Source organism: Periplaneta americana, chromosome 1 (genome assembly GCF_040183065.1).
Source record: "Periplaneta americana isolate PAMFEO1 chromosome 1, P.americana_PAMFEO1_priV1, whole genome shotgun sequence".
NCBI lineage: Eukaryota > Metazoa > Arthropoda > Insecta > Blattodea > Blattidae > Periplaneta > Periplaneta americana.
The window spans coordinates 163,498,595-163,515,592 of NC_091117.1; the positions used below are offsets into that span (position 1 = coordinate 163,498,595).

Genomic DNA, 16,998 nt, shown 5'->3' on the forward strand with positions numbered 1-16,998 from the left:
GTGTACAATTAATAATACCGATTTACAATTTGAAGGCGCTGGAAAACAATTGAATGTACGAAAGCTCTCACGTCTAGCCATGTTGTCATATTTCTTTCGATGTCAAGGAAATGCTCAGTGCATATGAAAGAGTAGCGTCTCTACAATACGATCTAAAATAAGTGCTAAGGAAATGCTTATTACTTAAGTGTTTCCTCATTTTATAAGTGACGACTATGAATTCGACCCTAAGTCTATTGATGTTTGTATTATTTTGATAATCGAGAATGGCATCCAAAATACATAGTTGATATTCACATGTTCTACAAATCGTATACATAGCTTATTTCATTTACAAATATTTCGCATAATTCACCTTGATTTGAAGTAGTTATCTTGTTTATCAATATACAGTTATTTTCAAATAAAAGTTTCTCATTTCATTCTTCTTTTTAATTTATATGTAAACTAAATAAAACTGGTGAAAGACTAATCTGCCTTAACTCATGTTGGTGTTCACATAATTCTAATCATAGATATACGATTAAATGTTTTTCAGAATGAGTTGCTTGAAGAAGGCTTAGTGCATGCTGTTATGCTGTATACATGGCGGTGCTGCTCACGTGCCATTCCTCAGCCAAAGTCAAATGAACAGCCAAATCGTGTTGAAATATATGAAAAGACGGTGGAGGTGCTGGCACCTGAAGTAAACAAACTTCTTAATTTCATGTACTTTCAGGTAAATTATTTATTTTATGTTTTTGTATTTCGACAAATTGCCAAATTAAATATCCTGCTCATAAAAACCTATTAAAAACTAAAATAAACCTTACGAAATTATTTTTGTATTGCAGAGGAAAGCTATTGAAAGATTTTCTGCAGAAGTTAAAAGATTATGTCATCAAGAAAAGAGGAAAGATTTTGTTTCAGAAGCATATCTCTTAACCCTCGGAAAATTCATCAACATGTTTGCTGTATTGGATGAGCTCAAGAATATGAAGTCTAGTGTTAAAAATGATTACTCAACTTACAGACGGTAGGTTTGCAGCATACTGCGTGATAGAATTTGAATGGTAAATAAAATTTATGATGACCTTGAATATATCATAGTGAATTTGGTGGTTTTAATTTAAATTACTGTACTTATTTGAGAATTAAGTTAGTTTTTTATTCTACTTCTTTCGCGATTACTTTTGTTCAACTGAAGTTATCATTGCAAGGAAGTCTAACTAGGGCTTAATTCTTTTTAAATTAGTGACGAGATTCTGAATGAAGATTTGAATTTTAAATAATAACACAGAGAGTTTAAATAATGTCTAATATTTTAAATCAGTGCCTTTAACTAGTGATTTTAATCAGTATGATTTTAAGAATTTACTAGGAATATGTACTGTAGTCTGAAGTCATCACTGCATATGTATATAATAGGAACATGCTGAATGCTTTGAGAAGTGCTGATTTTTTAAAATTGGTTTCTCTTACGATGCTTTATCAACTACTATGATCATCTAGCATCTGAATGGGATGGTGATAATGCCAGCGAAATGGGTCCAGCACCAAAAGTTACCCAGCATTTGCGGCCTGCTCGTTTCATGGTCAGACATGCTGTTACTTCACAGCAGTGGACAGCTGTGCAGATTGATTGCAGTGGTTGGTAGTGAATGGTGGACAATAACGTTGAGGACGATGATGATGTGTAGTGTGTGAATGGTCTTGGTGGTTTTGGTGTGTGTGGTGCTATTTATTATGTGTTTATGTAACTATTTATTTATTTACCTTAATCTCTTCATCTGACTTTTACGTAATTAGTGAATAGTTTAAAATTTAAAGATGGGGGGAGGGAGGGGGAGGGAGGGAGGGAGTCCATTTAAAAGACATAGTTCCAGATGAGATATACACCCCCAAGTGAGTGAGGTTCTGTACAGTCTTGCTGTATGTTACATTTTATTGCACTACTCATTTGTTGCATTTTATGAGAGCTAACTTGATTTTAGTAATTAAAATGTGTCTCAGTGAAACTTACAGCAGAGTTCGTATAGGTCAGTTTCTGTCAGATGCGTTTCCAATTCACTGTGGGGTAAAGCAAGGAGATGCACTATCACCTTTACTTTTTAACTTTGCTCTAGAGTATGCCATTAGGAAAGTCCAAGATAACAGAGAGGGTTTGGAATTGAACGGGTTACATCAGCTGCTTGTCTAAGCGGATGACGTGAATATGTTAGGAGAAAATCCACAAACGATTAGGGAAAACACGGGAATTTTACTGGAAGCAAGTAAAGAGATAGGTTTGGAAGTAAATCCCGAAAAGATAAAGTATATGATTATGTCTCGTGACGAGAATATTGTACGAAATGGAAATATAAAAATTGGAAATTTATCTTTTGAAAAGGTGGAGAAGTTCAAATATCTTGGAGCAACAGTAATAAATATAAATGATACTCGGGAGGAAATTAAACACAGAATAAATACGGGAAATGCCTGTTATTATTCGGTTGAGAAGCTTTTATAATCCAGTCTGCTGTCAAAAAATCTGAAAGTTAGAATTTATAAAACAGTTATGTTACCAGTTGTTCTTTATAGTTGTGAAACTTGGACTCTCACTTTGAGAGAGGAACATAGGTTAAGGATGTTTGAGAATAAGGTGCTTAGGAAAATATTTGGCGCTAAGAGGGATGAAGTTACAGGAGAATGGAGAAAGTTGCACAACACAGAACTGCACGGATTGTATTCTTCACCTGACATAATTAGGAACATTAAATCCAGACGTTTGAGATGGGCAGGGCATGTAGCACGTATGGGCGAATCCAGAAATGCATATAGAGTGTTAGTTGGGAGGCCAGTGGGAAAAAGACCCTTAGGGAGGCCGAGACGTAGATGGGAAGATAATATAAAAATGGATTTGAGGGAGGTGGGATATGATGATAGAGAATGGATTAATCTATCTCAGGATAGGGACCGATGGCGGGCTTATGTGAAGGCGGCAATGAACCTCCGGGTTCCTTAAAAGCCAGTAAGTAAGTAACTTGATTTTAGTGGTGTCTTTGTTGCAGGGCAGCACAATTTTTGAAAGTGATGGCAGATTCACAGACTCTTCAAGAGTCCCAGAATCTTTCCATGTTCTTAGCAACACAGAATAAGATTCGAGACACTGTGAAGGAAAATTTGGAAAAGATACCAGGATACGAAGAGTTGCTGGCAGATGTTGTAAACATTTGTGTTCACATGTTTGAGACAAAAATGTACTTGACTCCTACTGAGAAGCACATGTTAGTCAAAGTGATGGGTTTCGGCCTCTTCCTTATGGACAGTGAGCTTTGTAACATAAACAAGCTTGATCAGAAGAAGAAGTTGAAACTTGAGAAGATTGATCGTATATTTAAGGTATTGAAATTAATTATAATGTACCATTTATCGGAAAGTTCATGGGATTATCTTACTATGATAATTTGATATTGGCCTAAATCTTAGTGGTCCAGCAGTAGCTCATTTTGTGAGGATTGTATTGCACAAAATTAACTTACTGTGGGACATATTCATTTATATGTTTCCCATTTATACATTTTTTTCCTTCTGAAGTTTCGGCAAAATTGTTATACTTTCCATGTTAATTTATTTCAGTTTTACGTTTTTCACACATACACAATCTTATTTTAAACCCCGAGAGGTACAAAATTTCATTTATACTTTCTAATGAAATTTTACTCGAAATCAGGTTTACTGGAAAAATGTAAGAACGCGAAAATATTATATTTATGCCATTGAATATAATATACCACTTTTTAATTCTAAAAAAAATGAATAGCCTATAATACACACTTGTACTAAAAACCACTCAAGATTAAAATTATATTATCAAGACAGGTTATAAAGGCACTCCGTTACCTCTAGCTATACATCACATTCATCCTCATTTGCAGTATCAGAATTGGAACTTCGGTCAACAGGTTTGGGTTGATGTCAAAACATTGATTGACAATGGCTAACGTCATGCTACTCTTTCATCAGTAATTATTATTGGTAAATTCTTTCGGTTTAATTAAAAACGCAAAATTGTTGAGAGCTGTATTCATAAAATCTCACAGTAAAAGAAAAAAAAAAATGTTATTAAGTCATCCATTTTGCTGACGTCATGTGTTGGAGTATATATGGGTGGAGAAAACAGTGCATTTCTCCTCAGGTCCTGTGCTCTGAATGTGCCTTAAAAAGTGCACAAAGTCTCTCTTTTTTACACCTAGCTGCTAGGGTGTCCCATCCCAGGTCACTTACCTTTTCGAACCCATCCCTTGTCCCTTCTAACGAATTTTGCTGCTCTCTTTGCACTCTCTTCAGAGCTTCTATTTGAGTCTCTATAATGGTCCTAGCAAATCACTCCATATTTCACAATCGGACAGATAACTCTTTGGCTCTGTCGCTTGCCTTCCTAAGTATTCTTATGATAAAGTGTAAAGATTTCTAAGCATTTAGTATTTACAATTTTTTTTCATGATGAATTATTATTCCTTCACTCCTGTAATTAAGATTGTATGTTTTTACTAAAGGCTACAGCTTTACTCTTAACCTTGTTTACTTTCATTTTGTTTACCCTGATCCATTTACTGACTTCATCGAAATCCCTTTGTAATATTTCTACATCAGTTTCGTCGCTTATTTTTCTATATAATATACAGTCATCGGCATAAGTTTTATCTGAGACATCAAATTATTTGTTAAGTTGTGTATGTAGATTAGAAATAGTAAAAGTCCGATTACTGATTCTTGGGGAACTCCCAGTGTTACCTAACCCAATTCAAACATTGGGTCTCCAACTTTAACTCATTGATTTTGCCCTTGTGGGAATTCCTGTTTTTTTTTTTTTTTTAAGTAGATTCTCGTGAGGAACGATAAATCCTGAAGTAAAGATACAGTCTGACTTTCACATGAGAACCCCTTTCTGAATCCTTGTTGTCCTTTGAAAAACCATTCACTAAGCTCCATTGACCTCTGATTGAGGTTCTGGCTGTTATGTATATCTCTTATCAGGCAGTACTTCTCACTTGACAATATGTGTCAGAGGAAGAACAATTGTTTGTATTTGTTATGCATCTGAAGTCTGATTACTGGAATATGTAGCTAATCAGCGAGGGGGAAAGGAACTGGCCACCCTACCCATTATCTCCTGGCCTAGTTGCCTCATGAGTAATGTCTTATTGGTATTACGTATGAAGTTCAAATCTATGCTTGGACAGTTGGCTAAATAACAACAATAAGCTCCAATTTTTCCTCTGATTGAGGTTCTGTTAATTATCTGGCAGCACATCTCACTTGACGATATGTGTCAGTGGAAGAACAATTGTTTGTATACATCTGAAGTCAGATTTGTGTAATATTTAATCCTAGATCATATATGTAACAGATATGTCGGGGTTATAGGCTTTGAGGTTAACAACTTTTGTCAGGTTTACTACGCTGCCATCTAGTTGTTACATAAGGAGTCACGTCATAATACCCATTTGAATTGCATTAGCGACTGTGCTGCCATCTCGTGTTCGTTTACGACGGATGGGTGGTGATCCTGGCGGTTGTTCTCTTCAAAGTGCTGCCGATTTTAACGTAGCGAGGCGTTATCTGTTACATATATGATCTAGGATGTAACTAATTGCTGATGTATGCAATGGAGAGGGAAAGGAACTGGCCACCCTACCCCATCATCTTCTGGCCTAGTTGCCTCATGAGTGATTCCTCATTGGTATCACTTATGAGGTTCAGATCTGTCTTCAGATAGTTGACTAAACAACAAGCAATACTTTCTGAATATTGAGCTACTAAATGTTGCATCACTTTACACACACTTGATAATAAAGTAATCGGCCAGTAGTTATTTACATCGCTTTAATTTCTCCTTTTATGGATTGGTACTATTATAGCAGTCTTCCAGTCACTGGGAAGATTCGAGTTATTTAATGAGATATTAAATAAGTGCATTTGACCAGCCTCATGGGCTAGTGGTCGGAGCTTCTGATTACAGTTCATGAGGTCCCAGGTTCGATTCTCTATTAGAACACAGGAATTTTTCCTTAAAGGGGAATGTTCCTGTGTTCGTCCATGGACTGGAAATTAGGTTAGGCTTAGGTTTAAGACCTCTCCTGGCACTTCATAATCATCTTATCATAATATCATTGGGGTAGTGTAACTCTGCCTTCCAGGTGCCCCAACCTCAGCCAGGAGAGAGCAGAAATGTTAAATGACAACCTGGTGACATTAGACAAAAAAAAATTAGGGCATTAAGTATAGAATCATGGCCTCACCACCTAACTTCAATATTTCCACTGGTATGTCATCCAAGCCATTGCGATTTCCGGTGTCGTAATTTAATTAACCTCTTTCTCATACTATTTCTCGTAATTTCAAAGCATCGTCTAGTTTGTATCTCCTCCCTATATTATGATTTCCTGCACCATCTTCCTTTTGATTGAAAACTGATATAAAATGTATTTAGTAAGTCAGCCCTTTCTTTATCTCCAGAGACACTTTGACCATTGCCTTTATTTACTAAGGAAGTTAAAGTTTCTTTGTTTTGCCTACGCCTACCTACAAAAATATACATCTGACAAATTTATAAGAAAGATTGAATGTTGGCTCATTTATTAATAATTCTTCTGTATAGGGTCACTTTGATGTTGGATTCTTAGTCTAGCAATGTCAGATTCAATTTCTGATGTGAAAAATCAAGGCGAAATTCATTACTCCCAATGATAGGTTTGTATGTGAGGTTGAAAACTAGCAAAATTGAATTTTGTTGTGGTCAATGAATGATCCGTAAATTTTACTTAAGGGTCTTCTCTTTCAGAATTTAAAAGATGACGTTTTTCTTTTCCCACAGAATGAAAACAATAATTTAATCATATTTATGTTTACAAGAAATAATTAATCAGATGGAATTTCGTGACCGAAAACAGTAATTTTTTTTATTATTGGCATGTTGTAATATTGTTCTACATGTTTCAGTATCTACATTTAAAAGGAGACATAAATAATCTTACATTTATTTACATAGGCATTACTGTTGTCTGGAAATACGAAACCATGAGATAATGTAATAATTTTTCTTTTCACAGAATTTGGAAGTGGTTCCTTTGTTTGGTGATATGCAAATTGCGCCGTTCAATTACATAAAGAGAAGTAAACACTTTGACCCATCAAAATGGCCTCTTTCTAGCTCTAACAGTATTAGTCCTCAAGCAGACCTCATGGTACATTTACCACAGATTCGGGAAGACCATGTGAAATACATTAGTGAACTTGCTCGCTACAGTAATGAGGTAAGTCCTGTAATCTTTTTTTTTTTAGTAGTAAGTAAAGCTTTGATCTTTTTTTATGCGACTACCTATTTAAGATCAATGAACTGTATGTAACATTACTAAGGTACTGTAATAGTCATATATTGATGTGCTGGCATGGATTTAGACTTCATTGTTTTGTTATTAAGCCAGTTATTCTTAAAGAGAAAAGAAAATAATTCCATTTATAGAAGCCATGTTCATTCGAGCACAGGTGCTTTCCTCTATAAATAAAACTAAAGTTTTAAGCAGAAAATCCTTATTTTACATTTCAGGAAAAATTAATAGAACAGAAAATTGCTTGTAAAAATGGGAACCTTAACCTCCTGCCATCCTGTAGACTTCCATGGCCTGTGTAATGTAATAAGAATTATGTACTATTCTCCACTGCAGATTTCCTGCATATGACAGCAGCAGTCAATGACAGATCTCTGTGGCATTGTTTAATTACTGTCTCCTATGATAGATATCTCTTGTGTGTGCATGCATGCGCTAAGAACAAAACAATTAGACATGTTACTACTTGCGCCCATAAACGGCACAATAAAAATCACCTGAACATCACAAGAAATATCTCCTTAATTGCATAGTAGAGCTAGTTCTACCTGTTCTGTCCACAGTATGAAGAGGAAAACCAGTCTTAAAATGATCATCACGCCAATGTTTTGCTCAGTTGCCGTGGTGATACCAGGGGGTTTAAAAGTCCCATTAGACTCTTAGAATAGAATTACCACACTATTCTAAACGCTTTGTTACGAGATCGACTTTTAAGACTGTCGAATTCTTCCAGTGGCAGCTCGTGGCTGAAAATGAGAGTGTGCTACAATATGGGAAATTTACTTTAAAAAAGTCGTTAAAATTTGGTTGATCTACTCACTAGTGGAGCAGTATGAAGTTCATGCTGCAGAATCTGTCAATCAGTGTTCCCAACACATAAATTATATCCCTGTCAGTCTAACACCTGGATATCTGTCAGAATCCGTTTAAAAAAAAAAAAAGACCACTTTATCCATTATAAAAATGAAAGCAAATATTAACGCAACTTTCTTACCAATCTTAATTAAAATAATAATTCATCCACATTAACTGCCTCTAGTTCTGCAGTTGATGTACTGGGTTGGACTACGTTCCCTAACAAATTAAACAATTTAAAATTACAACAGTTAAAAATGTCAAAAGACAATGTAAATTGTAATTTCCGCCAGAAAATCCGACACCCATCAAAACCATTCTTTTCCTGTCCGCTACATTGAAATTCCGTCAGTTTTGACGGAACTGACGGAATTTCCGTCCAGTTGGAAACACTGCTGCCAGTTACTTTGGAGTTCAACCCCTCCATGTCGGCAACCAGCAATGAAAATTTTAAATTCGAATAGCATTCCGGTGCATTCAAGCCATCTGTCAGAAGGTTGAAGGAGTAGAATAGGAGTACAGCGTCTTTTAATTAAATTGTATTAAATTCAGTACATATAAATAAGCTAATAATAAATGTTATAAACAATACATTTCAGTTTTACAGGAAAGTTTAATAATTAGCATAAGAATAAAATAGTCGTCCCTACATTCTGTGATCAGGACTTGTAAAATAAACACAAACTCACAAATAGTACACGACTACTTCTCAGAGATGTTGTGACGTCCACGAAATTGTTTGTAGATTATATAACCCATCTATACAAACAGTCACTCACTCCTGATTGGGTGTAGATTTTATAAAACGCCAATGCGAATGAGTCATTTCAATTCACTCTTAGTACCGAATTTTTAAGGAGAACAAAAAAAATAATTATTAACATCTACATGTATGTACTTGTGACTCTTTTACTTGCTGCATTACTTTGAGGTTTTAAACAGAAACGTGGAATTTTTATCTTTTATATGATGTAGAAAATAATTCTGTTCTTCTTTGTAAAGGTGACTACAACATACAAGGAGACTCGAAGTGATGCTGAAAATAAAGAAACTGCAGATCTAGCACTTCGTGGTCTGCAATTACTTTCTGAATGGACCAGTGTTGTCACAGAATTGTATTCGTGGAAACTGCTTCATCCCACTGATCACCATCAAAATAAAGAATGTCCTCAGGAAGCTGAAGAGTATGAGAGAGTGAGTAACCTGTAAATTGATATTTATGTTGACAGTGATTTAGTGGAGAAAATGTACTGTATCGCTGTAAACGCAATGTACAGTCTTAGAAAAAAGTTCTGTCCCAGAAAGAAGGCATTGCGCATGATCAGACATAAAACAAAACAAAACAAATTTTATTACCTTAACAAGTCGCTCTTTTATGAACCAGGTTGCTCATCCTCTGATCATGTGCACTGCCTCCTTTCTGGGACTTATAAAGTATTTGTGCGACAAAACTTTATTCTAAGACTGTACATGCTCTCTTTTACTTGCACTCACGTACAGACACACATATTCGCTCTCTCTCTAAATTCCCACACTCCCATGCAATGTACAGCTGTCAAAAGAAAAGTGGCCGCTCTCTAGAGACCAAGTTCCCATCAGGTATCTCCGTCACAATTTGTAGACAGGCGGTGTTACATGTTGTTGGACCACATTTCCTGATATCTGCAGTTGTAATTAAAGTGTTTGCGTGTTACTGTTGTAGCGTAATGGTAGCATTTCGGGCTGGTATTCGTGAGGTCGTGCATTCAAACACAACCTAATGCTTTTTATGTGTTTTTTTTTTTTTTTTTTTTTTTTTTGTTTTTAAAAAGAGAGAGAGAGAAAATATAATTGCTCCTGTCTCCTTTATGACTGTTTTAGTAATTAACATCAGGTTCATGAATGTATTATGCCATGACTTTATCATTATTTATTATGACATTATGGCTGCAAATGGAAAGAAAGAAAGATTATATTCTCAACAAAAATATCTTTCGTGGCATAAACAAAACAAACTTACTGGCGTTTACCTTAGAAAATTCAAACAATTAAAATTTCAAAAAACAAAACAAAAGGCACGATTCAATATTTAGTCCATCTTCCTCCCATCTCGATTACATCTTGCAGTCGAGTGGGCATGAAATCGACTAGTCTTTTCAGTTCTCAGCAATGGAATCCCAGGCATCCTGGACGAGCTTCCACAAATCATCAGGACATCTTGGCGGGGGATTAGACCAATTTTTTCGCATATCCTTCTTTACTTGTGCCTCCATAGCTCAGTTGGAAGAACTGTCAACGTCTCAGGTTCAAATCCTCGACACTCCTTTTCATTTTATTGTGTTACAGGATACCGTATTGGTCCGAATATAAGCCGCACTTTTTATTCAAATTTCAAACTCGAAAAGTTGGGGTGCGGCTTATTTGCGCGGCCGATAAATTTAAACTTGAAATGTGGCGCATGTTGCTACCGGTAATTTTATCATTTTGAAATGGAGCAACAATGCCACGCGCTCGTGTTTGAAATTGTCAGCAGTCGTATGGTATATGACGCAACAATGTACCAATCTTCATATTACAGTGATCGTACTCTTGTGTATGATAGGACAGATTAAAACAGTTTGTACGTAGCTACGGGTTCAGCCATGAGCGGAAACGTAGAAAGAAAAGCTTCAACAAGCTTGGGAATTCGGCGCAGTTATGACGCTAGTTTCAAACTTGCAGTTATTCGTCATGCTAGGAGTACGTCTAATAGAGAAGCCGGCAAAAAGTGTAGTGTGGATGAGTCTAATGTGCGGCGCTGGATCGCCTCGGAGGATAAACTGCAAAATGCCAATACAACCAGAAAATCTTTCATAGGACCCAAGGCTGGGAAATACCCTGAACTAGAACGTAGGGTCCTTTCCTTTGTACAAGACAAAAGGAAAGAAGGGATGCCTATCTCTCGACAAGTAATCCAGGTAAAATCATTGGAAATAGCGAAGACCCTAAACATTCCACTGACAGAATTCCATGGGAGTATAGGTTGGTGCCGCAGGTTTATGCGTAGAAGTGGCCTTGTTCTCCGACGAAGCACTTCATTAGCACAGAGACTGCCAGAGGATTTTACTGAAAAACTCATCAACTTCCAGAGGCACGTCATTGAATTGCGTCAGCGCCACTCTTACCCATTACACCAGATCGGCAATGCCGACGAGACGCCTGTATTTTGGGACATGCCGAGCAATATGACAGTTGACAATAAAGGGGCGAAAAGCATATCATTGAGAACAACTGGAAATGAAAAACAAAGAATCACTGTGATGCTGGCGGTTACGGCAGATGGAGGAAAACTGCCTCCGTACGTTATTCTGAAGCGTAAAACTATGCCCAAGGAGAATTTACCTAAGGGATTAGTGATTCGTTGCCAAGAGAAAGGATGGATGACAACCGAACTAATGGTGGACTGGCTAGCTACGGTTTGGAATCGCAGACCAGGTGCGCTGCTCTGTAAGAGGGCTATGTTAGTATTGGATGCCTTTAAAGGTCACCTCACACCCGAAGTAAAGAAGAAAATTACTGCATTGAAGACAGACCTAGTCGTCATACCTGGAGGTATGACATCAAAATTGCAGGTGCTTGATGTCGTCGTGAACAAGCCTTTTAAAGACCATCTCCGAAAACAGTATTCGGATTGGCTTCTAGAAGGGGGTCATGCATTCACTCCATCTGGGAAGATCAAGAAGCCATCTGTCAGCCTTATGTGTGAGTGGATTCTCTCTTCATGGCACACGATATCACCAGATTCAATCATCAAAGGCTTCAAGAAATGCTGCGTGTCTAATGCTCTGGATGGCAGTGAGGACGACGCACTTTGGGCGGAGAGTGATGAACAAAGTGACAGTGATGAAACAAATACCGGTACCGGTAGTAGTGAAGTCAGCAGTGACATTGGAGAAGACGGTGATTAGTTGTACCGGTATTTTTGGTGATTTACCCACGTAATACCGTAATTGAAGAAAAAGTGTTTAAATAGTGTAAACAGTTTTGTAACTGTATAATGTGACAGGTAAATTTCACTGCACTCAATTTTCCTTTTTTTCTCATTCTGCACTCAATTTTTCTTTTTTTTCTCCTTTCCCCCTAAAATTAAGGGTGCGGCTTATACTCGGGTGCGGCTTACACTCGGGCCAATACGGTAGTTGTTGTTAGTTAACTGTCCAAAGACAGGTCTGAACCTCACAAGTGATACCAAAAGGCCAGGAGATAATGGGATAGGGTGGCCAGTTCCTTTCCCCCTCCATTGCATACATCACCGATTAGCTACTTGTTACACTAATCAGACTTCAGAATAATGTAATAATACTTACTTACAAATGGCTTTTAAGGAACCCGCAGGTTCATTGCCGCCCTCACATAAGCCTGCCATCGGTGCCTATCCTGTGCAAGATTAATCCAGTCTCTATCATCATATCCCACCTTCATCAAATCCATTTTAATATTATCCTCCCATCAACGTCTCGGCCTCCCCAAAGGTCTTTTTACTCATAATGAGAGTTGGATGAGACTTTTGATCTCGAACTGAGACAGCAGTCTTAAGAATGGAAGCACACTGATTTTCTTCCATTAAAAAAATCATAGCAATCGTTCTCCTGCTAAAATCTCTCTGATTTTATTTATTGATGTCAGAAGTATTATTCTGTACCTGAGTACCCCAGAAACAAAATGTCAATGGCCAATATTATGGTATGTTACTCTCCTTAGAAGAGCCTTTGGCGAAAAAAAAAGTCGTTTCTGCTTAAAGATAATGTAAGAACACAAAGGACAGAGTGAAAATGAAAGCAGTCACCAAAATCTGGAAATATCCTTAGAACACCCACTATATTTCTATTTTTGGACGTCTCTAAATGTGAAGAAAAGAGTTGCGAGACAGATTTCGAAGTGATCAAGAGACAAAAACTGTCTGCTCTTCTATCCTGTTGACATTAGCGAAAAACGATTGATACCACGTGTTTCAGAAGTGGGTAGAGTATTGTAAGAATTGTGTTGCTTTCTGTGGAAGCTACTTCGAAAAAGAAAAGTCGCCATGTTGGCATTAACCTCTGCTTCTGAGGAATAAATTGAGTCCATACTTTTTTTAGACAGTTGTTGTAGGTTACATAGTTTCATTCCCATATACTTCTTTTTTTTTTTTTTAGTTCAGAACTTCTTTCATCATGCAAGTTAAACTCACGAAACATTTATATACTAATTTCTGCTCCATAGAGCATTTCACGTATTTTCAATAAAGCTCGCATTTTAGAGAAATTATACTTAGAAATATATTCGATATATTTAATCAAGTGAAGTATTAAAGTTTGTATCATTAACAGTATATACAGAAAAATAAGATGGTGTAATTTTGTGTCAAGTGCAGTTGTAAAAATAATGTTTAGTAGTACGTAATACAAGGTTTTTCGATTTGATTTTGATGCCTCTGAATGTACTGATTTTGAAAACTAATAATCTTCAAAATATTAATTATTTGATTTTGATATGTATAGTTTTTAAAGTTTTCATGCTTACTTACGTCTGCTTTAAAGTCCTGTTTTATTTTGTTTTATTACAGGCAACCAGATACAATTACACAGATGAAGAGAAGTTTGCCTTGATTGAGGTAATAGCTATGATTAAAGGCTTGCAAGTTCTGATGGCACGTATGGAAACTGTGTTTACTGATGCCATTCGACGAAATATCTATGCAGAATTGCAAGACTTTGTACAATTGGTACTGCGTGAGCCTCTACGCAAAGCTATCAAAAACAAGAAAGATCTTATCAGAAGGTTAGTTAATTTATTGTGAAGTGACAGTAATAATAGTCCATTAATTTAATATCTTACTAGCCTTCTACATCCAATTGAAAAACCTTCAATAAGGTCATAAGGGATTTTTAAATTTAAATCATACTTCTTCATAGCCATACTCGATTCTGACATGTTCTTTTATTTTTGTGACATGCAGTATACATCTGACAAAAGGCTGTTTTGATATCTTTAGAAAAAGACTCAGTAGCAGTACACAAATACATTCATATTTTACTAATGGCGTGTACTTGACTGTTGATCATTCACCCATATGAAGCCAATTGTGTAGAGCAATTTACCGACAATATCGTTGCCCAGGATGTGCCATAGGCAGCTGTTTTACGTTACACCCGCAATGAGTACGATGCTAGAGATTTTTTGGGATGCTAGAGGGGAACCAGAGGGAAAATTAGCGAACTCCTATTTAGTGTCAACCCACATTTAAGGTTAATTATTCTGTGTCCTCAGAAAAATGTTCAACAGGGGTTCTACTGTAGTTTGATCTTTACGCAATTGTTTTTGGAGACATTGTAGCTAATATTATAATAATTGTTAATGAAGTTATTATAAAATAAAGAAAACAATAAAAAGTTCAAGAACTCATTTTTCAAAATATTTTTACCGAAATAAATGCCACAGAAAAATAGTAAAACTATGTGAATTAAATTTAGAAGGAAAAAGAGAGAAACTGATTCTGACTTCTGCTGATTTTCAGTAGACCCCTTTATCTCTTGGACATGGTGTATGCTATTGCATATATGAAGATTAATACTGATAATTTGTCTTGGATTTAGAAAATTGATTTGTTTTTCACAGCTCTTAAGTCTAACATACATATTACTATGATGTAATGGAATTTTTCTCCTTTCTACTGATTCTTCACCATATGGAAACACAGAATTATTGCACTAAAACTCCATATGTACTTTGGTAAATCATAGTATAATATGGTAAAGCATAAGTAATCACTTTATGATTCAAGATGGTGCCATATTCCATCGGATCCCGGCCATTCAGTCACTTGTAATGAGTGCACTTCTGTACTTGTGGTTGGACATTGTGTCTACTGTCACATATACTGTGACACGTTATATGAGGGCAGGCCAACAAAGGGGAACCCAGTAGGTAGAACTTGAAAAATGAGAGGGATTCAATCCAACATCGGAACTAGAATCCGGTGTGGCTTAGTGGATAAAGCTGGAAACCCCGGTTCGAGTCCCGGTGTCTGAGAGAATTTTTCTCCGTTCTACCGATTCTTCATCTGACATACATATTTCTCCATAAAATCAGTGATTACAGTGTGCTTTCTGACTTATGTTACAGTATCATTGTGTCTGTGCGGGAAACATGTGCAGATTGGCAGCGAGGAGTTGAACCACAGGCAGATCCTGCATTGAAGGGCAAGAAAGATCCAGACAATGGTTTTGGAATCAAAGTACCACGCAGAAATGTTGGTAGGCTTCTTGTCTTATCCACTTATGTAATTATGATTGCATTACGTATCATTGTAATATGAATTTTTAGAGCTCAGTTTCTTTGCATATTTTTAATTTACCATTATATATCTGCAGTGCTTGGGAAAAGTGACATAAGTCAGTTTCCACAAACCTTTTTTGATAATTTATTGACAACTTACACTGGTTTATGTCGATTTGATTTTTTTTCTGTATAATTATTGTAATGGGAGAAATACTTATGTCTCTTTTTCCAAGCGAGCAGATGTTCCGTAAGTTGTCAAATTATCAAAAGAGGTTTGCGGAAACTGACTTATGTCACTTTTCCCGAGCACTGCAGATATATTTCTTTATGTTTGTGTTGTTTCTTCCTTCCTTCTCTCTGGTATTTTTAATGTAAAGGAATTCTCAGAAAAAACTGCAAGACACTATACCATTAAAACTATATGTTTGTACAATTACCTGTATATAAATTATGACACATAACTTAAAATAAACAAAACTTACAATGGCTGATTGTGATTCTGCTATATAAATATAAAATTAATTAATTCCGAGGGAAGACGAAAAAGGCATGTGGATATACTTCTTCATTATAGGATCTAATATGATGGTGATATAGCAATTTATTTAATGAGTCTTCTAAAAGCATGAATGCTAGGCCTATATGGGATATGCAATGGTGATATAGCGAGAACTGAGCATTGATCGAATAAGAATGGAAAGGAAATGACAGTATTGTGAGAAAACTTCCTCCATCTCTTCTTTCATTCACCACATCTCTCACAGAATCTGCCAATCTAGGCTCTTTGACGAGAAGCAGTTACGTAATTGGACAAGGTGGAAGAGTTATGAATTGAATGATTAGTGGAAATTGGTTTTTTGTGTATATCAAAGTTAAAACGAGAATTTTTTATAAAAATTTGAAGGTCCAAAAAGTTTGTGGATTGATTGACAGCTGCTTGGCGTGGTACCCGTGCTCTAGGCATCCTGAGTATATGAGATTTCCAATTCTGTCCATAATTTTGAATTTCCTACTTTATTTTATGTGATCTCTAAGGTATCTTCTTTTGTGTTGTTTTTGTATTTCATGTATATTGTTCTGACTTGGTTGAGTGGAAGAGGAGGCCTTATAGTCTTAACTCTGCCATGCAAAATAAAACTACTACTATTTCTATTCCTTTTTTTTTTTCCTTCAGAAATACACAAGTAAAAAATACAGGTGCGCAGCTTATTTGAAATAAAGTTGGCAACATTGCCAGATTTTCCTCCTGTGTACCTCCTAAGATGGTAATACATGCCATTATTTTCTTGTGTGGGTATTTCAATTTTTAACATTGTTAAATGGCGTTTGGATTAGCAGTACATGTATCAGAATCAAGTTCAAGTGTGATAAGTGTATAGTTTGTCTCTCTTATATTTTCAATTCTGTTGTTGTTGTTTTCTAATGCCAGGCATTTGACAATAAAGTCATTTGACCTCCAATATTTTTCAAAGATATTATCATGGTCAGCCACTGAAGCACAGATTTTGAGGTG

The 16,998-nt window shown here is 36.2% G+C and overlaps 1 protein-coding gene across 3 annotated transcripts in view; it reads left to right on the forward strand.

Moving 5' to 3' along the window:
- Cyfip (Cytoplasmic FMR1-interacting protein Sra-1) overlaps nt 1–16,998 on the forward strand; it is a 71,368-nt gene that overhangs the window by 8,451 nt on the left and 45,919 nt on the right. For all 3 annotated transcript variants that reach the window (XM_069830605.1, XM_069830621.1, XM_069830611.1), the window contains 7 exons: nt 539–718; nt 834–1,015; nt 3,030–3,360; nt 7,074–7,277; nt 9,210–9,401; nt 13,771–13,985; nt 15,330–15,460. In XM_069830605.1, the coding sequence (XP_069686706.1) occupies nt 539–718; nt 834–1,015; nt 3,030–3,360; nt 7,074–7,277; nt 9,210–9,401; nt 13,771–13,985; nt 15,330–15,460 (1,435 nt within the window). The remainder of the gene's footprint in view (nt 1–538; nt 719–833; nt 1,016–3,029; nt 3,361–7,073; nt 7,278–9,209; nt 9,402–13,770; nt 13,986–15,329; nt 15,461–16,998) is intronic.